The sequence below is a fragment of the Meleagris gallopavo genome, chromosome 5 (genome assembly GCF_905368555.1).
Source record: "Meleagris gallopavo chromosome 5, MGAL_WU_HG_1.1, whole genome shotgun sequence".
Lineage (NCBI taxonomy): Eukaryota > Metazoa > Chordata > Aves > Galliformes > Phasianidae > Meleagris > Meleagris gallopavo.
The window spans coordinates 45,975,733-45,999,328 of NC_139408.1; the positions used below are offsets into that span (position 1 = coordinate 45,975,733).

Consider the following 23,596-nt stretch of genomic DNA (forward strand, 5'->3'; position numbering starts at 1 on the left):
GATGTTCCTATTTAGGACATTTTGCATTTTGATTTGGATATTAAACTATATAAATGTGTTTTAACTTCAAACACACAGATGTTTAAGAACTTTTCATATGTCCCATAATTTTTTTTCTAAATGACAGAGTGTTAGGGATCCAAATACCTTTTAGGATATGAGCATGGGGTTTACATCATTTACACATTTCCTGCAACATTAATAGACAAGGAAAATAAATCTAATGATTATGATAGGGTAATTTTTGAACACTGACAGGAAAGGTGGATTTTAGCTGGCTAAGAAACATTAGAGATGTTCATGCATACAATTTTTATTCAGGATAAGTTCCTCAAAAGGAAGAGGCTTGGTGAGAAATGTTGATTAGCTAAAGGGATCAGTAGATATTGATGCAATTTGATTACGAATTGAGTCAAGAATGTCTATTGCAGCTCTTTCTGAGAAAAAGAGTGAGGCAGTGCCTGTCCCTTCCTTATTTAAGCTAGACAGCAAGTGGTGTGACTAGAAAACAGCCTTTGCATAGTCTGTTACTTGCTTAATATGGAAATTATTGAAATGCATATCTTTAATCTCTGACTTCTAAAAATTTGGGACTTATCACTTTATGATGAATTACTACTTGGATATTGAAAATCATCACATTCTACTTCAGGTGATACTGTGTTGTAGTTAAGAAAAATAAGGACTTCACTTTGACACGTGCCGAAATCTAAAAATACTTTGCAAAGAGAGGTGATACAGAAATATGTTAAGAGGATCAGAAAGTTCCTTTAAGGAAGGCCAATTCAATGCTTTAAAACCAAGTCATTTAAGCTGTTCGACTCAGAAAGCAGATGACAAGGCTTTTTGTTGAGATCTGTGGCCTCTGTATTGTTGGGATTTGTTTTTTACTTTACATCTAAAGTAAAAATTGGTTGAAAAGTTTTGGTTCAGTTATACATAGCAAAAAATCAACAACAACAACAAAAAACTGACTATAGAATCAGTAAAATACTTAGTAAAAGACAGGATTTTGGAAGAGATTTTAAAGTATTTGTAAAAGTCGTTTTTAATGGATGACCTCTAAGACTCTTAGCATATACCATTTCTGTACTGTTGAACAGCGTCTGTTCTATATCTGTATTTATCAAAGCTGGAAATCCAAGGTTTCCTTTGGAAGAACCATTCATTCCACTGATGTCACTTCTATTTATGCTGGCTACCTGTATTTCGGTTAAGTAGCAGTTGGGTTTTGTTACATCAAGGTGCTCTGGAGTTTAGCATAGCTGGATGTTTTCTCTGATTCCTCAAAACACTGTTATGAAAATGTGCAACAATCTATATTATGCTGGAGCCACCCCGAGATATTGTTAACTCAATGCATATTATAAAGGGATCAGTGTTTCTGACATGACTTCCTGCAATACTCAGGGTGTTTTAATGTGTCATATCACTGAGAGCATCCTGAGTGTGAAAAAATGCGATGTACCTTCCTTTTTATTATGGTTTTAATAGCACTATTATATATGAGCCTGCTGAGGAAAGGGATTTCTGGAATCTTTGGCTCTAGTGGTTCTCAACTCCAGCCCCAAAATCAATGCAAAAGATGTTTAATGCACAAAGACCCATCTGCTCCATCCGTGCATGCTCAATACAAAATAATTACAATCCTACTCACTGAATTTAAGAAAGCTAGTTAAAGACCACAAGTTACATAAGCAATGTTTGTCCAAAGGAGAAAGATGAAAAGCATCACTAAAGCTTTATGCTTTTATAAATAATAGTAATATTAATAAAGCGGACATGACAGATATTATAAAGAAGACCCTACAATCAGATTCCTTTCCAGTTTCTAACCTGGATTTTAGTGTATATATGAGTATGTGCAGAAGGCACACCAATTGGACATCAGAGATTTTAGCATCAGAAACTGCACAGCACCCTGCTTCACTCCTCGTTCCTATCCATGGCCCTTCTCTGAAGCCTCACCTGGAGATGCAGTTCACCTGCAAAAATCAAGAGAGAAAGAGTCCTTCTTGATCCCTGCAGGTTAAGCAAGGGATTAGTACCTGATGCAAATAGAATCAATAAGCAATTTCCTTTGTAAGACAAGGGCAACCTTCATGACATCAGTTTTTTAGAGGTAAATGCCAGGTGTTTTTACAAAGCTGCATGGGTTACCATGTATCTTAAGAATCCAATAGCATACACTCCTTGCTCACACATCCTCGTCAGGAGCCTGTCCAGACTCATCCTCCTTTGGCCCTTCTTGTGTCTACCTCAGCCCATGTGGGCACATACCCCTAATACCCACGACAGTGTATCTGGGTATATCTGTCCATTGCAAGTACGTACGAGTTGAGCCTCTCTCCCTTGTGGTGCATGCATCCATTCCACCTGCAAGTTCAGCGCAACTGTGTTTATGTTGTCTGTCCTGCTCCTCTAGGATCCTGATCTTTGCTCCCCTGTGATTTACAGTGGATTCTTACTCAGCCTTGGGTAGCACTGCTAAGAACAGGTCCCTCAACTGTGTAAGTGATGTGTGCAAATATGATGTTTCCTGGGAGGTTAAACAAAGCAGACAGTGCTCCTTGCCAGCCACTGCCATGGTCTACAAGCTCTGTCAGTAGGTTTTGAAGCCTGTATCTGTTATAGATCCTCTCTACTCCCCACTGCTAAGTCCAAGATCTGTGCATAGGACTCAACTTTCACACGAGCGTTAGCACAGGATAGTTGCTACTGCACTGAGAAATAGAAACTACTGTAATGCATTGAGGTAAAATGCTATGGATAGTTGATTTCATAAGAGATTTGTGACAAGGTAGGACTTTTCCACAGTGCATTGCACACAAACATGTGTCCTCCCTGCTAGGGTGAGTACTACTATCCTACTGGGTACTGTCACAGCTGGAGTGAATTTAGGAGCCAGAAAATCTGCCCTTCAGATTGTCCCCATAGCACCAGTTCTCCGCAGACACACATGGCTGGACTGATGCTGCTATCTGCGCATCACACCTACGTCTCCCCCGTCTGGAGGTGCAATGTCTCATCCCTTATTCTCTTTATATATAATATGTAAAGATGCTGAGTTCTCCCAGAAATCAGGTTACAATCACTGTGTGATTCAGCTTCCAGATCTGTTCAGCGGGGCCACTGAACCTTGCTTGTGTGTCCCAAGGTGAGGATTAATCTGTTAATGTTTGTAAAAAGCTATGTAAATGCTCTGTATCATGCTGACAGGTCAAGCACTGCATTGCTCACTGACTGCTTCTCCTGGCAGTGTAAGATATATGCCAAACAATGTCTGTGCTTTCAGCTGATGTTCACTGATCTATCTTGACTAGCTTAACCTCTCAGGATTTGGCCTCCTTAGCCTGCTGATAGGTGATACAGCACAAATATGCAAGGCTGCTGCTTTTCCACATAACCTTGAATACAATAAATACATCATTTTATGTTTCTGCAGGACCATTAACACTCAGGAAACCTTTTGGTTCTCCTGAAGAACACATGGAAAGTGAAGAAGGGAACTGGAGCTCAGTCCCCTGTTTAGCTGTGGGCAGGAAGGTAGCAGTAGTAGTTATTTCTTTTAACTGTAGGCAAGGATCAGTAGCTAGTTTCACTGGCTAAATTACCAGGTACTTGATCTTAGTTATTAGCATTACGCATGGATTTTTATGTTTTTTTTTTTTTTTTATGAATGCATAATACTTTGATCATCTTTCATGCTTTTTGCAGTGAAGGTCATTCGCCACTGATCTTTGCTGATGTCTCTATGAGTGTATTTAAGTTTTCCCAGTCTATGAGGGCTGCTCCAAAAGTAATGCATCCTTGTTTTATTATGTTTGCCCACAACATCAGAGGTGGGTATTGGTGATATGAAAGTAAAGGCTGAACATTCTCACCAATATTCTGTTCCATTTTTTTTGCCATACAACAGATGGCAGCAAAGGGGCAATCTGACAGTGTCATCTGACGTGGAAGTGCGTATCAGGCAAAGATGTGGAATTGAATACCTCCATGCTGCATGCAGAAAAAAACAGTATCATCGACATTTGCTGACACTTCCTGAATGTTTATGGAGACCAAACAGTGAATGCAAGCAGTGAGGTGGTTAGCGTTGTGTTTCAACAGTGGCAACAGCAACTTGAAAGACAAGCCACATTCCAGACAGCCATGCACATTTTACAAGTGTGCAATGCAGGGTCTTGTTCATCCCCAGTGAAAATGCATAATGGTGGTGACTGAGTTGAAAAATAATATGTTTTAGTTGAGAATTTGCTCTATAAAATACTGTTATTATGATCTTTGTATCTGTTGTAGTTTCCATTAAAATAAATAGGAGGCATTACTTTCAGAGCAAACTATATAGATAACAATGCTGCTGAATAGTTTAGGAGCTGGTGTCAGCACAAGCTGTTACTGAGTGAAATCAGGACAGCTAAAAGGAAGGTACTTTCTGTGAATTTTTGTTGCTATGTGATCCTCTTTGAGGCTACTGGAGCTAGAATCTCAATGTGTGGGTCATTTTCTGGGATTAACGTAGAGATGCGGTGTTGAAATATTTAATAGGAGTTATAAAAAGTAGGTTTTTTGTTTTCCTCAGTGTTGTTTGTGCAAGCAAATTTGCTTTTAAGGCCTGATCCAATTCCTGTTGGAACTGGTGAGAATTGTGCCGCTGTTTTTTCCCACAACAGGATTGCACCATTGGTTGCTTTCACCATAGCAATGTCTTCATGATTGCCATAACAGCAAACATGAACAGGCTCTGGCTTTCTTTATGCAAAAATCTCTTTCCTTTTTTGTTTTTGTTTTACTGCTTCGGAATAGCAAAAGCCCACACAAATGCACACAGCCTGTGTTGGTCCAGTGGTTTTAAGTAACAGCTAGAGGAAGATGGCAGGATGTGGGCTTTGGGTTGCATCTAAGAGTTGTTGCAGGATGGTGGCTGCTCCTCAGACAGATGCAGGCCCTTTGTACTCTCTGAGAGACTCTCACTCTCACCTGGCTGTGCTGAAGCTAACTTGAGCACAATTTAGTGTGCAGCAGTACTGTGACTGCAGCAGAGATGTAGCCTGTGTCATTTATAAATGACTGCAAGTTGGAGCAGGAATAATTTATAAGCCAAGCTTGGGAGGTTTCAGATACCTTGTTTACGGCATTGTTAAAAAATAGAAGGTAAAATTATAATGAAACAATTAAGTCCAAGCAGATGTAAATGTCTCTTAGATGAGAAGCCTACTAATGTCCTAGCACTACAATTTGGACAATAGCGTAACAAAGAACAACAAGAAAATATTAGCATTTACAAGAAATAAAGAATTAGGAAACAGAAGAAAGGCAACAGAGTCTTGTGCTAATGGAGGGATTATGGCTTTTGAGACCATGCAATGTGACATCTATGAGAAGCAGTCATTTTTGCAGATTTAGCAATTACCACCTGTCAGGAGGTGCATATACAAAAGATGTTATTGCATGTGTGATGTGGGAGAGTTTCTCCCTACCTGGCTGTGAAGCGTGTTGAGGGTGACATAGTCATCATGATGGCTGAGCATGGTGTGTGTGCAGATGTTTATGAGAAATCTATTCTGTTCTTATTTACTTGCAGATACCTGCATGTGGTGTAGTGCTGAGCATTTATAAGTTGTGCACTTTTCCTCCTCAGTAATGTTTACTTTAGCCCCAAGGGAAGTGCAGCTGTGACTAGAGTGGATGACTTCATCAGAGGAGGGAAGTTACCCAGCCTTACTGACAGATATTTATGAAGATTTTCCCAAGGCCAGCCTCCAAATGCATTACTGCAGAGATACTTTTGACATTTGTAGTCCAAGAAGTGCTATTCAGAGTAAAACACTGCCAGTGGGTTTTCATAAAAAGCTTGTTTCTTGGATTGTCTGTGGGGGCTTGAATAGAGCTCTGAGTTGTAAAGCCCTAAGATTTCTCTTGAAAGATCTCTACCAGCCTGTGTCTGTCTTCCTTTCTTCTCCAGACACAGGGACCTGCAGCAGTGCTTTTTGCTCTGAAGCTACCTACAGCACCCCTGCCTGTGGCTAATTCCTCCTCGGGCTTGCACTCTCCACGCAATCCCCAGTGGATTGGGGAAGAAAAGAAAGAATTGGAATCAACTCAAAGAAAGAACTATGAACTATGGGCAAGAAAATATAAGCAAATGCAATTGAGATGCAGGCAGATTTTTTTTTCCCCACAGACAGATTTTTGAATAATAAAATTAATATAAATATTGGACTCTTAGAAATAAAATGCTTACTATTAAAATCAACCCCCAAGCATATACTATGAGAAACCTTTCTTCTTTTACACAGCTGTCAACCCTTTGGAGATTTTAAATTGGAATTTGTCTAGTGTAAATCGTAGTTTCTACTTAAAAAGAAATATCAGAAACATTGAGCTTTTGTCTGGAGTTTTTAAAGCGTGGGAAAACTAATATCATTTCTGTACTAATGTAGAGTAATAAATTTTCACGTCCTCCAAATTTTGGCAAAAAATGGTTATGTCTTTTGATCCATGAGATATTTTGCTATATAACACTGTCATACACTTTCTCGTAAGAAAAAAAAATTCTCTCCTCTGGACTATTTGACATGGCTATTTCATTTGTAACTACTAGTGCCTCCGTCCAGACTGGCTGTGTTTCAGTCACCAGTGTCTTCACAGAGTTTCTACATGAATTATTGGGCTGTGTTTAGTATCTAGTAGTCTAAGGAGTTGAAAAGTATGGTTCTAATGTTTGACTGCAACTTGAAAGGTTCTTCAGATACATAGCCAGGCGTAACAATGACCTGTTTGTGGTTGCAGCAAAGCAAAGCCCATATTGAACTCAGCAGAAATAAGTCTCTGGGTGACAAAAGGATATTCCTTGTCAGCCCCCAACCATGTGCAGCATGGCTTCCAGGTTCAACATGAAAGAGTAGTTTTAGAGGATGAGAATAACAAGAGTCAGCTATGTTAACCATATCAGTGGCATTTGGGAGTAGCTCAGAACTGATAGGATATGCATAATTGGACCCAGTTTGAATTCTTAAGTTAGACAGGCTTGCACAAATGTTTTTAGCTAGCTAGGAACTCTTTGGAAAAAAATGACTTCAAGCAAATGGGAATCTTTTGAAGGTTTCCTCTGTATCAAGAGGATTTTTTTCTGAGTTGTGTTCGTTTATTTTCATTCAACACTGATTGAAGTCTTCTTATTTAGCAAAATAATATGAATGATAACTAATAAAGGATTTTTTGTGTGTGTGCTCCTCCTTGATGTCTCCAGAGCTACAGATCAATTGCTAGTGTTCAGTGACTCCTGCTCAAAAGTGTAGGGCCTGTGGGTGGGTCTTCTTTTATGGCTGACACTTGTACAATGCATAATCTGAGATGACACTGACCCTGGCAGCCTTATGGGAATAAAATTTTCAGCAGGATGAATTGTTCCTGAATGGTTTCTTCGATGTACTGTGTTACATGCCCAAACATTTTTTTCATCATCTTGAGCATATGCCCTAAATTTCCTATCTGCTCTTTTTATTGCATGAGTTTGATTGTAGCCAACAGCAAAGGTCAAAAGACATTTTACTGTTTCTATTTCTGTATTTCTGTTAAGATGAATTAAATTGTTGGTGCTGTAAAGTGACTTGTTAAAAAGCTTATGCTGCAAGACTTCAACTGGTATAAACTGAAGCTGAACTGCATCAGTTTAAACCAGATGGTCCAGGGAGACTATGTGGTCCAAAGGGTAGGGTATTGATTTCGAAACCAAGAAAGAGAGTTTGATTCCCTGAAGCCAGGGAAGCTCCAGGATTTTAAATAATGTGTTCATCTTACTCTGTCTCAGTTTTTTCCTGTATGAGTGGTGGAGTGGCTCTGTATTTTGAGATCTTTTGCACTCAATTTTTCAACGATGCGGTCTTATTTTCACATCTAACATTAGTCAGTAAAACTGCCTGTTCAGTCTATGTTATAGGCAGGTTCTGAAGTTTAGGAATGCTGTGGTACCACTGTACAGACAATTATGTTTACCACTGTCCATGAGTGGTAGAATGCATAATTTCTCAGTCCATAATTGAACCAACACTGTTTTGTATTTCAAAGAGGGCTCAATTTATTTCCTTCTTAGAAAAGGAAATCCAGATTAATTTCTTACAGTATAAAAAAATTCAGATAACAATTTTCAGTTGAAACTAATATTTATTTCAGTACTTTAAATTAATTCTCAAATGGCCTTTGGAGATATTTGGCCCTTGTTTTATAGGTTTTTTTCTTTGTTTGTCTGCTTTGGTTTTCTGGTTTTTTTTTTGTTTATTTGCTTGCTTGCTTGTATTAAGAGGAAGGTTGTTTGTTTTTAATGTTCTTATTTTAGCATTTAGTTCCAGATATATAACTTCTGGAGTCTTGTACATCTTTTTCTATCCCTAGAACTTCCTTATGCTGTGAGCAGGAAATATTTGAATATATGATTAGTGTTCATTTCCCAGTTTTGCTTTGTGAGTGAAAGTCCATCCTCCCACCAAAGTCTGAAGAATGTTGTTCCACAGCAGAGCTGCCAGCTTCCTTGGGTTTTAGCTGGTCTCTGGCCACAAGGCTTTTTTTTTTGCTGGCACACTCATTGCTGCAGCCACCTTATCCCAGTACACATTGGCACTTTTTTTATAGTATGAAATGGGAAGAAATATGGATAAACATCACCTTCCAGGACCATCTGGCTTTTAAAAATATGAGTAGAGCCAAACAGATACATTACAAATGTTAGTAAAGTATCTTAACTGAGAAAGCATCAGTCCTATAGGTTGATAACAGTTGTTAGAATAGAAAACAGTTCTGTGTGAACAAATAGAAGATTCTTCATTTTGAAACACTTGATTTTGAAAATTGAGATTTACCAAACCGCTGTTTCTTAGCTATGTTACTCTTCATTTACTTATCGCACCAGTTCAATGGGACTTAGTAGTCTCACTGTATTTTACATGGACTGTGGGACTTACAATTGTTTCCAGTGACTAATTTTGTACAATTTATGTACTAGAAATATTTTACTTATTATTAGCAGCCTCTTTATTGCAAGCAATGTCTTTAAGGACTCTATTAAATGTCAAAAAATAGGGCTAAACTTGGCTCTCAGTTTTAGGAACGTAAATAAATATTATCTTTCCTCTTAAGAGTGATTTTACTTAAGGTTTTGTGAATAGAACTTGGCTTAGTGTCCACCAAAGAAAAATATAGCAAAACATATGTTTATTTCCCTAAATCTTCAAGAGAGGTTACCAATATGCTACTGAATGCACTGTTAGAGAGCAGTGAAATATTTTCAGTTTTATGTGTGGCTGTGTTCTCAATTTTATTCACTTTTCATATGGTCATTGTTTTAAATTAGTGGCACTACATTAGAGTATGTCAGAATGAATCACATAAACAGATAGAATTTATCATGACCTTGAGGCAACATGATGTGTATGCTGCATTATATTAGCTATCCAGACATGTTCCTTACATAGTACAGTATTCACTTCAGACAGGGAAATAACACAGATGGCTATACTGTACAGAAGACATATGCAAATAATCTCTTCAAATCTATAGCCAGATCATTTGTAACTTTTTAATACAAATAGGAATTAGCTTAAGCAAAAAAAAATAATAATTAAAAAATACAGATGGTTTTGCTGCATACACAAGGTGACATCCTTTGCTGAAAAATGGAAATCTCCGAATCTCAGGAAACATGTTTTTGCTATGAGGGCAATCAATCACTGACAGAGGCTGCCTTGAGAAGCTGTGGAGTCTCCATTCTTGGAGATGTTCAAAAATCTTCAAGAATATAACCACACACAAAACTGAAAATATTTTACTGCTTTCTTGCATTAAGAATACTTGATTGCACATTGGTAATTCTTCTTAGGGATTTAGGGAGATAAATGTAATAATTTTGCTATGTTTTCCTTTGATGGATATCAAGACAAATTTTACTTGAGTGTGGTCCTGAATAGCCACCTCTGGGTGTCCCTGCTTGAGCAGTGAATTGGGACCAAATGACTCCAGGGTTCCTTCCACATATCATCCATTTTATTATTCTATGTTATATCACACAAAATAAATGAAGTGCTGCTTCTTTCTTTAGTGCCCATCCTTATGGTCTGGCCAAGCATTGGGCAAGTTAATCATGACATTTTCTGTCCTGAATCTCTCTTCTTTGCTGTGCTAGAGAGCTGGCCATGCGGAGATGAGCTTTCACCTTGCTTGTGTTTTCCCAGCTGTGCAGGGAGTTGCACAACTAGGAAGTTTCCCCAGGATTTTACTAAGCTCTCCCCGATTAGGGAAGATCACCTCTCTTTCACACCATTCTCACTCTTCTTGCAAGACAAAGGGAGAGCTATTCCCACAGGTCAGTGCCTGGGCCTCCTGAGAATGTGTAGGTTGACCTTCAGCAAATTACTTCAACCTCCTGTTCTTCTCTCCCCACCTTCCCATACATCGTTCTGTTGTAATTTTGGAATCTGATTGGGCTAAGGATCATTCTTGCTGTCTTTGTCTGGTTTCTAGCCCAGACGTCAGCAGGGGTTGCCGCATGCTGCTGCAATAAAAATGACTAATGATGATGATAAAAGGAGTGGGAGTTGGTTGCCTGGAGTGCTATTCTACTTTGCTAACTTTGTTTCAGAAACTAGCTTCTTCTTCCAATTTTATCAAAATTAATTCTAACATTTTAAAAGCAGCCAGGGATTTTCTGTTGCCTCACTTTTGGAATACTCATTCTAGAACTTGGAAAGGAGTTTTGAAATTTTCAGAGTTTCAGATGGTGTCTGTTGTCACAGAGCCAATAGCCTGAATGGCAGGTTATCGGCACCTTCAAGTGTTAGCTCCAAATGTGTCCTAAAAGGGGCATTCAATAGAAAAGTGCTCTATTTTTAAATTAGGGCTGAGATAGGTAATAATAAAACACAAAACACTATGTGAAAAGAGCATTATCAAGGTTGCACAGCTCAGCACTTGAAACTAAGAAATGCTGCAAGTAAAATTGTCCCAACTCCATTAATTTGCCACCTTGCACAGGTACATCAGTCAAAGGCTATTTTTGCACAGGTTTGGAGTCTCGCATGGTGTGCAGAATAGATGACACAGTTTGTGAGTTCAATACCTGATTTACTTTTTGCTGTTCGATGCATAGCTCAAATTCTGCTGTGAAGGCAAAACCATTTCCCGCTGGGGCATGCCATGGTGTTCCACATTGCAGGTCCTTGCTGCATGCAAGCACCGACTTAGTTACCTTTATAGTGTCTTAATAACAAATCTAGGTATCATTTCTCCCTTGTATATCTGGTAACCTACAGCAGAAAAGACAAGACTGCAAGTATCTGTAATTGTAAGAGCCCAATTTTATTTTTTTAGAGTACTAGCTGCACATACTGCATGAGACCACGGGTTTCCACTGCATTGGCCAGTGTTCTCTGCTGCAGATAGTTAAGCCCTTGCGTCCAAGGTAGGCTCATAGAAAATGAAGTGCATAGAGCTGATAATACAGTGCAGTGTTATCAGTGGTGTCAGGGAGTTGTCCCCTTCCTCACGGCAGCATCTCACTTCTGTTGACAAAGGACTGCTGCATCTTTTTGCACTCTCCAGCCAATTCTATGTTCTTCATTAAAAATAATTAAGAATTCTGAAAACAATAGCCTTTTTTCTCCTCTCCTATGGCAAATGCACAGTACACTGAATGAATCTGGTGTTTTGTGAATAGTAAAGTCGTTAGTTAAAAACTGCTTGGTGATTCACAAACAGAAGGAGGCTGACTCCATGCTGGATCACCTTTAATTGTGTCTTTTTTGATTGATCTTTGCAAATTTATTACACAGATTATTTATTTTTGAAAAGAAAATGCAGCATTTTGCAATTCAAATTCTCTTGTTGTCAACTATCAGTGTCATTTCAACTGTCATTTGAAACTCATTTCAAAAGTTCTGCACAGATCATTTAAGCAGAGAGATTAAATAAACAGGAAAAAATACAATAAATGTAATTTATTTTGTCAAACATATCAATTAAAACCGAGTACATTTTCAGATGCATAGCACCTTCTTCATTACTGATACCAGGCTATCTCAATAGCAATAAAATTGCCAGTGTGCTCCTTGCCGAAAATCTGAAGATACTCATGTATTTCACAGATACACTCAGCAGATTTAAATGTGGCTAAAATAATTATCAGTTTCCAAACATCATTCCTGTAACCAGGAAAGTTGGGTAATTTTTTCCAAAAAATATTTTCCCTGAGGCTAAAGCAACATCAAACCGAAAAGTTACCATCTTAGGAAGTTATATGTGTAAATAAAAATAATACAACTTTCTTGAATGAGAGAGTGTCAGCTGGCTAGAGTTATTTCCAGTGTCCCTTAAAATAGCTGTACATAATTTTTGAATTAAACATAGCCTGGAGCAAAAATGGTGTAGACTTTCTAGACCCAGAAACTAACAGATCTTTTCTAAGGGAGCTCATGTTTTATATTCCACAAGGTTTTGGATGCTCTTCCAGTGCATGTTTGTTTTTTAAGGAGGAGACGCTTCTGAGCTCCATTTTTAAGAACTAATCCTCAGGGTAGTTTGATCCATTAGAGGACAAATTATCTTCGGATCTTGGCAAAATTTAGAGATAATGTATAGCCAAAGAAAGATAAATGTGCGTAACTTTTCCTCCTTGTAATATTTCTTAAATGTCTTCTGAAGCAGCTCAGTTTCCATTCCAACATGCAGCGGTGTGAGGGCAGTTCTTCAAATTTCTTATGACAGAGGTTATGTGCCTTCTGGCAGGTGGGGGAGACCAGTCTTTCATTGATACTTGAGTATTGTATCTTTCCTCAAACTCAATTTTTTTTTCCTCTTAAAAGAGAATCCTGCAGGTCCCTTTGAAGTAGAAAATTAAGTGCTGAGGTCTGAAATGATGGAGATTCTTTAACACATAATTCATCAAGCTGTATCAGTTAATGACATTTTTATCCGGGCAAAGATTTTAAGGTTTTTAACAGGTTTATTTTATTTTATTTTATTTTATTTTATTTTCTATTTTTATTTTATTTCTCAGAATATACAATAATAAGAATGAACACTGCCAAACATGACTATTCAAAGTTAGGAATCAAAGAGTTCTCTGACCTGACCTGAATTGATACCCATAGCATATAACCAGCATCCAGGGACGGTCACTGTAGTGTTCAGAAGTTCTTTTTTAAGCTCAGGAAAGATGTGCAAAGGACTTCAAATCTTTATTCTTATTATTATGGAACCTTTATGTTTCAGCATTAAGTGCTCTGTGCTGTCCTGGAGACATGGCACTTAGCTCCAGCTCCGTGCTGCACCAGCAAGCTGAGTGCAGTTTTGCACCCACATGCCTCTAGGGACACAGGCCTTCATAGTAGCTGCAAACAGCAGAGCAATAAATTTTTTTGAAACTGGAGCACAAGCATTGTCGGTTGTCTTTCAAAACCAGTACATTTGCACACATTGTAGAAAGATTCATGTAAAAAAAATAAGCATAATTCCCACCATTCTCCCATTCTTACTGCTAATAGAGGGTATCAGGGTTGACTACCGGAATAGTAGAAGGGATGAAATACTTTTTTTGACTCAAGAAATCTGAAAAGAAATACTGAGTATTTAAAGGATGAAAATGACAAATATACTGTGGTACCAACTGAGAATGAAATGCTTCTGAGCATTAGCACCAAGCAACCAAGCACAGTGCTGTGCATCAGAAAAATGGATTGTGAACAAGAAATAAGCCACTCTAAATCAGTGAGAATTATGCAGAAACTTAACCACTGCTTGGGCCAACCCAGAAAATTCATCATCTCTGGGTTTGTGAAATTTGGAATTTGAATCATATATGCTTCCACTTCTAATTTAAGTAGCTTGCTAGTTTTGATCAATAATCATTTGTTTTTCATAGGGCATTTTATATCAAAGGGGAGGGGGCTTCGGTTGAAGGGTGGCCTTTGATCAGTTTTGTTTCTTTCACAAACTAGGACTCATGAAGCCTCATTAATTCTTGCTGCAGGTGGAGCTGAAGGCTATTTGTGAATTTGTGGTTAGAAGTCTCTGCACAGAGGCATTAAATGGGAGTCTGCAGCAGTAGCCTGGTGTTTAAGGATAATTATTCTGGTATAAACTGTAGCTTCATTTCTGAGATAGAGATGCTTATATTCAAAATATCCAGTCTCTTTATAATAGAGCTTAGATATCCTGAGCACCACAGGGTGATGCATGGTCTCAGACACAAATGAGAAGGAGAAAGAAGAGGGAAGGCAAATCCTCCACCTCTCCTGAGTCCCTTAGCTGCCTGGGAGACAAAAACAGCTGCCAGAGCATCTATGGGACCTTACCCATAGTGGGGTCCAGGGTGAGCCCTGTAATACATTGCTGCTTTGAATTCTGCCCTCTCAGAAAAACCTCACTGTTGTGGAGTGCCCTCTGTTATCGGAGAAGAAGTCTGACACTGCTGAGGCCCTTGGAGATATCGTGGCTATGAAGCTATAAATAGCATGTATTTCCCACTGCCTGAAACCTGCCAGTGCAGCAGCAAGATGACGTAGGTTTGCTTTCCTGCTGGAACACTACAGAAGTGCTTCTCCTCTCTCTGCTGAGACGTCTGTTAGCTGTAGACACTGCTTTCTGTGCTCACTGTTGGGGAGATGTTATTGAACTGGGCTTACATTTTTGCTTTTTCTGATCTTTTTTTTCTCCACAAAAGAAACACTTCTCTCTAGGCACCTTTCCTTGCCTCCCCTCCCTTTTCTTTTGGACAGGTCTTTGCTTTTCTAAGGTATTCTGATTGCTGCTTGGTATTGGCTTCTGCTCGTCCCACTTTGATTCATCTGCTGTTATACATAATGCACTGTCTGTGCAGACTGCTCTGGCTGAAGGGACTTTTTTGAAGCTTTTTATAATGGTCTGAGAGCTTCTCTCTTGCTTTTACTTCTCTCAGCTTTATCTTGCATTCATGTGATGTCTTTCAGTTCTGTGAAATCCAGCTCTGCAAATAAATGCAGATGGGTGCTCCTGCAGATACCTCTCTGACCAGTATCATGATGGGCAGCTAACAGCATAGTGTGTGAGTGAAAGTTAGGAGAGGACTGATCCAGTTCAAGATGTCACAAGGACTGTACGTGGGTACAAAGTCATCACAGAAGTGAGAATATGGCAGTGTAATCCTTATCAGAAAAAGGATCCCAGGGCTGCTGATGCTCACAAATGTTTCTGCTGGCTTTGCCTTCCTCCCACTGGCAGCAGTGCAACACTCATTGGAACACACTGCTCAGCATCCTGCCTAGCGGCTGTCCAGGATGTGAGGATGTGAGCTGAGGTTGGATCTTAGTTGGATATCAAGATGGATATTAGGAAAAATTTCTTCTCAGAAAGAGTGGTAAGGTATTGGCACAGGCTGCCCAGAGAGGTGGTTGAGTCACCGTCCCTGGAAGTGTTCAAGAAATGTGTAGATGTGGCACTGAGGATGTGCTGAGTGGGCAGGGTAGAGGTAGGCTGACAGTTGGAGTAGATGACATTAGTGGTCTTTTCCAACCTTTATGATTCTGTGAGCATGCAGCTTTCCCACATCTGTGCTTGGAGGAAAATGAGGTTAAAAGAACTCGGGAGGAAAGGAACAAAACTCCTCTTTGTGTGTTGTATAAGTGGGATTAAGCCTCTCCTCCACTGGTAACTGGAGTGCTTCTTTGTACAATAAGAGAAGGTGGCAGCTCCAGCAGCAGGTGAATTCACACTCTGCGTTGTATGATTTCTGTGCCTCCTTCAGTTTGCTAATCAAAACAAGTTTCTGCTGTGTTTCTTATCCCCAGAGGGCGGAACTATCCCCAGAAAATTAAAGCTCTCTTATCTGTTAATGTGTCATCACAACTAATAGCCTGGGGACTATAAACAAGTTTAAATATCAGAACAGTTTGGCTGGTGATTGTCCGTGATTATGTATTAAGAATACAAAATTTGTGCCCAATGATATTCAAGCTAGACTGAAGATGAGAAGGCAGCTCCTCAGCTGCTGTAAATGGAGGTAGCTTGGCTGAGTGGAGCAGGGAAGCTGCTCAGCACCTGACTCTTGGAGCTTTGCAGAAGTTTCCATTCTTGTTTGCAAGACACTGGATCATACATGCCAGCACAGGTCCAAGCAGAGTGCAGACCCTTCTCTCCTGTTCTAATATCTGGGAGCTGTGCTCCTCCCAGCTGTGCAGCTCACAGCCTCCTGGGCACTCTTTCAGTAGTGACCTACAAGCAAAGAGATTGCAGATTGCTAAACTTTGTCAAGAGCAAGTCAAGGAGCCAGTATGTTCAAAATCTGTCAGATATGTGCAGCAGGTACCTCACAAGGGATGTGCTTTGTACCTTCAACTTGACAAACATACTGCAGTAAAATAACAAACATGCACTCTCTGCCACCATTTCCAAAGCCCTGCTGCTGCCCCATCACTTTCAGCTCACTAACTGTTCATGCTGAGGGTGAGGAGACAAGTTATTTCCTCTTTCTAGAAATGTCTAGTCCACAGGACTGCTTACAATGACATCAGCATGCAGTGAGACCTATGGTTCTGAGGGGATGGCAGTGGGATTATCTAATAACATAGTTAGATTTGAAATTGTTCATGTTAACATCTCCCTGTTCTGAAAGGCACTGCTGTTTCTGAGTCATTTCCCAGCATAGACTGGGCTATTCCTGAAAGAATCCCAAAGATTAGAAACTGAGGCAAAGGGAGATAAAGTGATATCCCCTGGATATGTACAAAGTCAATAGTTGTTCAAAGAGGTGAATATCAGAGAAGTGTTGTAACTGCTGAACTATCCTTGCCACTGTGCAAAGCAGAATACATGGAATAAATAACTTTTCATGTATTTCTTTACAGACTATATATCTTCTTGAAAAGCTGATACCAGGTTAATGATGAATCTTGCAAAATGGTATAGGGAGCACATTCATTTTGATAAGGCAAGAGGTCACTGACCTAATGAAGTACTACTTAATAAGAAGGATCATTATTAAAGAAATGGTATATCTAGTGCTTTTTACAGCTTCTGTATTAATCAGCACTTCTGGGCAAGGGAAAGGAGTGTTTCTGACAAGCATGAAGTCACGTAAGAAAAAATATAAAAGGAGCAATGTGTCATAAGAATCTTAAAACATGAAACAATGTCAAATAAATGAAATCAATTTCCAGAGGAGAATAACAAAGGCTGAAAAAGGTACCTAGAAAGCCAAAAGATTTTGATTTTTTTTCATTAATTAGGGACATCATATTAAAAATGTCAGGAACTGTTTTCCCTGTAGCAAAAAACACCCCCAAGATGCAGCCAACTGAAATTCCCCTCTGAGCACAAGATCTGGAAGGTTAAAGGCTTGAGTCTGGCATCAGGAGAGAATTCCTTGTCTCCCAAGGTCACTCCATAAGTGCGGAAAAGTAATTTTGATTCTGGTCTCCTTACAGTTCAAAGTCAAAGCTTACCTTGATTCAACAGTTCTATATTTGGCAAAGTACTAATATAATTGTATTTGGTCCTAGTCTTGTCCTGTTGGAATGTTACGCACCTCCTAATACCAAGCCCACTGTAGTCTCTTGTAGCGTAGGTGAGGCATGAAATAGCAAGTAGTGTATTCACACTGGAGCAATTCCTCCAAGGAAACTCAGTATCTCCTTGCTAATTATTAGAATGTGCAATGAACAGAAAAATGATTGCATGACCTCAGCTTAGAGATTTTGCAGCCTGGTGACCCCTCTATTGTAGCTGCCAGCAGTGTGTTGGAAAGATTTCAATAAAAAGGCAAGGATCTGGTGGTACTTCCCCAGAATACTTTTGCAGCTTCCAAAAAGAAAAAAAAGAAATCAAAAGAAATCACAACTCAAGGACTTCCTAAGCCAGAGGGCTTTTCTTTATATCTTATAGTCTTTGATATACTTTTTCTTTTGTGAATTATTTAGCTACTTTTAAGATTTATGTTAATTTTAGGATTTGCAGTGTCCTGCAGGAAAGAGTTTGACACTTTAATTGCATGCTGCACACCTTGAATTTATTAGAAAAGATGAGTTGCTCATAGAAGGGGTTTTGATGCCCTCCAGCTGCCTCTGTTCACATCAATCCCAGAAACAGAATTATTGAGCATGTGTGGTGTAGATGCCATGGCCAACACATATTGGTCAGTTCAGGTTGTGTGGAAATCCACCCCAGCTGAGGTTGAGTGGTTGACTCTGCCCAAACCATAGGATACAGGCAGACCTATGAATTAATCAGTGTATCTTCTCTGGCTTTTTTCAGAGCCTGAAGGGCTTGACTCACAGGATGCTTGGCTATCATTGTGTTTCTACAAGAGCTGGAGGTGCTGAATGCATAGTGCTCAGCTCAGTAGGAACCTGTCTGCAGAATTTCAGACACAGCACAGAAATGCCTCTTCAAATCCTCTTGTTTGTGGAATGCAGATATTTGATTAGAGGGACCACATCTTGGCTACTGAAAAGGGAGAGTGCTTGACTGTGGCACAGTTAGGGATGTGGGTTTGTGGTCTGCTGCCATGTGGACTCAATGCCTTGGGTTGTGAGGTTAGTGTAAGTGGCTTTCATAGGAATTCTCCTGCGACTTCCCAGAGCCAGCTTTCCTGTCTAGGTATCACTGATTGTGCAGTAGCAATTCCATGGGCAGGGAAAGCACCTGCTAGGTGCAAAGCAGAACTGAGCAAGAGGTGTGACACTCGGGCTCCTCCAGGAACCAGCTGAGAACAAATATGGCAAGGCCCATCTGCTGCTAGAGGATGTCCAACAGGAAGAGTTGCAATTGAGAGTGGCTGGAAGAACGTGGGAAGCAATTTGTGAGGGCTGGAAGGGAACCAGGAGCCAGCATGCCCTTGGGAGGTGCCCGGTGCCCCTGAAGCTTTGCCTCTCTGGGTCAGATTAGCAGCAGACCTGTGAGATGAGAGCATTCTGATGTCTGGTGCAGCATCCCTCTAGGAGAAGTCACAGTTTTGCTGTGGGTACATCCAGGTTACCAACTGCCTCATTTTCTGCTGAATCACTTGGTGACACCAAGGCAAAGCACGTAAATGCTAATACAAGTGTAAGTGTAAGGGCTGGCAGCACCTCTGCAGACCCCCACTCCTGCCTTACTCACCGCTCATCACTTGTACATCATCAGTACCTGCTGAGATTCCAGTCCTTGCAAGGATGTCAGCAGCAGTTGCTGTCCTATATATGAACAACTGGCAGACAAAACAAACACATTGTTTTGTCTGGACTCTTTTTTTTTTCTCATAGTCTCTCTGTTGAGAGAGTCCTACTCTTCCAGACCTTTCCATCCTTTTGGTACTCTGCTGCACCACATCTGCATGAACAAGGACCTTGCTTGGGCTGCACAACTGAGTTCCCAAATTGTGATGCTGGTGGGATATTTGCCTGTTCCTGACAGTTCTCTTTTCTCTGCCTGCCCAAGCTGTGTGGAGTCCAGCAGCTTTGATCCATAGGTTAGCTGTTGGAGGAATAAGAGAAGAGATTGTGTCTTCTTTCTTCTCCAACCAACACCCTCCTGAGGGCAGGAGCTGTTTGGGGAAGCTTTTGCTGCCTCCTGCCATGGCTAGCAGCAGCAGGAAGGTCACAGGATGTAGTGGGCAGCCACAGAGATAACGGTAGGACACAGCCCAAGCTCAGCTGTTGGCAAATCAGTATGCTTTGGGAAAACAGCCAGCCTGCTTCAGTTTTCTGGGGCAGTCTGGTTTTCTAGTTGCTTCTGAATTGCGTTAGATAGATGTAAGCATGGATGAATAGAATTTATCCATTCCTAATTTGAAGATCAAACATTTACCCACGTCTAATTACCTGGCTGGCACGCCGAGGGAGCTCCAGCAGTGCCTGAAGTCAGGCCTGGTCCCAGAACTGAAGGATTTTCTTTTTTGAGCAGTCAGATGCTGGAGCTGCTGCTTAGGAAATGGCTGTATCCTCCCTGCAGGCAGATCGATACCTCTCAGCTCACTGCACTGCAAGGAACTTTTCATCGCACATTAAGAATGAGGAAAATAAAAGCCACGATGGATGTTATTCTGGTTTTGCTGTTATTTTGAATTATTTAGAGGGAAGTCACTGCTGTCTTCCTTCTTGTCAGAAGACAAAATACCTTTGTCTTTGGTAGGTTTTCCATAAAAAAGGAAAAAAGTTCTTCCCATTTCTGGTTTCTGACACTTCCCAATGTCTCCTACATTCCTAATGCAAACCAAGTTCCCACTGACACAGGTGGAAGTCACATCTCAGTGGTACACTTCTAACCAGCTTCATAGCAATGCTGCAGATGAGTGATTAATGCTGTAAATGATGGCTAGCAGATAAGCAGAGGGTATTTTGGAGGGTTATAGGAAATCTCCAGGCTAGCTGAACTATCACTTAATTAAGCATTTACTAAATAGCTAGAAAAAAATGTTAAACTTTAAACTGAATTTTTAATGCACAGTGTTAAGAGGCAAAAATCCTGCAGTTTTCTCCATCATTTACATAAGCTCAGAAAAACAACCTAACTAATGTGTTCTGATATTTTTCTTCCTAATTCTAGATTATCCTGAAGGGGAGGATAAAGAAACTGGCCACCAAGATGGTAATCACTAGTGGAAATGAAGAAGATAAAGGCAGTCAAGAAAAGGAAAGCAAAGAAGAAACCATCCTGGCAATGCTTGGAATTATTGGGACAATTCTAAACCTCATTGTGATCATTTTTGTGTACATTTACACAACGTTGTAAACTAGGAGGCATGCAAATAGAACAGATAAAACGGCCATTAAGAGTGACAACAAACATTGCTGACTATTGACAAGTTGTTTAATCAGAATTGACTCTGTATTATATTAACACATCATAAAAGCACTGCCTGCAGGCAGCGAAGGCTGAAGCACAATTAATTTAACAAGACTTCTTCACGCAGTAACAAGCTAAACTCTTCTGTCCTGCCCTCTTCCTTTCGCTTTGGTTTTCGGTTTGGGGGAAACATGACTGCAATTATGTAAGTTGTAGCTTTGAAGAAATCCACCTGGGTTATGTTGTTTTAGCACAATTTAAAAAAGAAAAAAAAAAAAAAGAAAAAAAAAGAAAAAAATAATAAAAAAAGAAACTGTACACTATATACAATTAAAAATGTATACTGTATACCTGCAAAGATGGAACTCTAAGATAGCTGCATAGCACAGATCACGTGTCCATTAGGTCAAATGTTATTTTCTCTCTTGGTTTATGCTTTTACTTACATCGAATCTGACAAGCTTTTTGTTTAGAATGAACATATGGTGCAATCATGAAAAAAAAAAATTATATTGAGCAAGATCTGCCTAAAACTGATAAGATGTTTGGAGAAATACGGTATGTGGTTATTTTAAATTTCTCATTTGCTTAACGTCTGTGTCTGTTCATACCAATGTTTATAAATATATATTTTTAATAAATGTGCTATATTTTTAGCATGAACCAAATATTTGGTGACACTTGTATTCATGCAGCTAGACTTTGTTGGATTAAGTGCCCTTTTTGACAATGGATGATATTCTTCTCAGCAATTATACAGTAGTCTTGTTTACAGCCCTCTCAGTGTAGTCTGCAGCAAGCTCACATCATGCTCATATGCATGACTTGAAGTTGGAATGTCAGCTGAAAAGCATTGCTGCTAATACGGGAAATAGCAAAACATTGTAAGGTGACCTTTGGAGACTGGTTGCAGAAAGAAGGTTCTATTTATAGTTTGAAACAAAAAGTGAATGGAAGGAATTTTGAGGCATCTCTCAAGATATTACGAAGTTCACAGAATTTATGGCTTTCAGAATCTGCTCGCACTCTCTAAGGGCTTGTAGTGAGAGAGACAAACGCAATTATGCAGTTGGAAAGAGAAATGTAAAGAGCCTGTAGAGAGGAGCTTATGAGAAATCTAGTTTGTAAACACAGGGTGTATTTCAAATGGGAGGATGATTAACCCTTCACACATACTTCTCTGACTTGTGATTTAAATGATGTCAGTGCAGTGAAATTTTCTGATTTGTGTTTTTGGCAGGAACATGCAGGGGATGATCATCATTTTGTGTCAGAATTCAGTACCTATCAGTGTATGAAGCACTAAAAATATGAGACCTCAACTCTGCCTCAAGTTGCCTAAGTAGTTCCCCATTAATTCTGACGTGTTTTCTGAAAAAAAAAAAAAGTCAGTTACTTGTTTGCTGAGATGTTAAAAGTCTCCTCTTAGAGTCTCAGGAATTATAGTGATCAGCCCTGTGCCTCTGGAACCAGTAATGAGCCTCTCACTGGGTTCCAGGTGGCTGGGACTGATTTCATAAACACAAAACTTCACTGTAAGATAAAATAAAAGCAAGCCTGGGAAAGCCTCAGGGAGACTCTCATAAAAAAGGTGTTTAGTCTCTGGTGTATCTCACAGTCAATAACAAACCATCAGGAGAAGGGAAAAGGTCAGTGAGTAAATTAAAATGAAATCCAATATGAAGACTGAAGGAAGAAAGAGCAAAAATAATTTCATATTTATGGAAAAAAAAATGACAGTGAGAGAAGTGAGAATTGAAAGAGCAGAGAACAGTACAGACAGAAGGTGCCAGCCGTAGCGTGCCAGGGGTAGGGTGGTTGAAGAAACTTTCATTGTGGCTACACTGCAGGTAGAGCCAAGGGTATGGGAAGAATGAGAAACTTTAGTGGCACTGTTCAGTAGAAGTGAATGAGGCTGATATTTTTTTCGTGTGTTTTTTTTTTTTGTTTGTCTGTTTTTGTATGCTTTTTTCTTGTTTGGTTGGCTTTGTTGTTTTTTTTTTGTTGGTGGTGGTGGTGGTGGTGGTAGTGTTGTCATTTTATTGGATAATTCTAGGGAATTAGAAAAATTTAGCATTTTGTATAGCCTGAATGAGAAGAAAATCACAAAAATACAGTTGCTTCCATCTTGTAGCTTTCTTTTTTGAAGGTACTGCTGATCTCAGCATGGGGCAATGGCACTGTCCCCATTCCTCACAGCACAGCTGCACTTACTGCAAACACCTGGCTATCTCCAGCTGCCCTTCACCTTGTGATGGTCCTCTCCAGATGTTTTGCTAAAGCCTCTCCTTCTCCAGCAACCACCACAGCAATCTGAGTCTCATCCCCATCTTCTAGAAGTGAAGCTGGGAAAGGGCAGTATCAGGGTTGAGAGATGAGCTCTGCTGCCTGATACTTCTTTGCCTCTCTGTGCATCAAGAGACAATACCTGTCGTCTTGTGGGCATGAAGATGCTTAAGAATAAATTACCATTAATTTCTTCTGTTAATATTAGAAATAAGCCTCTACTCTGCAAAACAACAAAAAACACCACTACACCTCAAACAGTTCACTGCTCAGTGCCTTGCTCTCCTCCAGACATAGTCCAGGACTTTCACCAAAGCAGGCACAGCAAACAACCCAAACGTGCTTAAGCTGAACTGGTAGATCAAAAATCCAAGGAAACAGTATTCACTCTTCTTTTTCCAGCAGAAGACCAGACAAGGGAGGAGTTTCCAGCTGTGGGTGAGATGATCTTTGCCTTAAAGGATCTTGTATGCTTTACATCAGCTGTACAACCAGGCACCTTCCAACAGCCACGTGCCACATA

At 39.8% G+C, this 23,596-nt stretch overlaps 1 protein-coding gene across 2 annotated transcripts in view; it reads left to right on the forward strand.

Annotated features, from left to right (window-relative positions):
- Positions 1–21,297, forward strand: part of TUNAR (transmembrane neural differentiation associated intracellular calcium regulator) — a 144,899-nt gene extending 123,602 nt beyond the window's left edge. For both annotated transcript variants that reach the window (XM_085225569.1, XM_085225568.1), the window contains one exon: positions 20,548–21,297. In XM_085225569.1, the coding sequence (XP_085081695.1) occupies positions 20,548–20,733 (186 nt within the window). In that variant the 3' untranslated portion in view covers positions 20,734–21,297. The remainder of the gene's footprint in view (positions 1–20,547) is intronic.
- Positions 21,298–23,596: the final 2,299 nt, after the last annotated feature.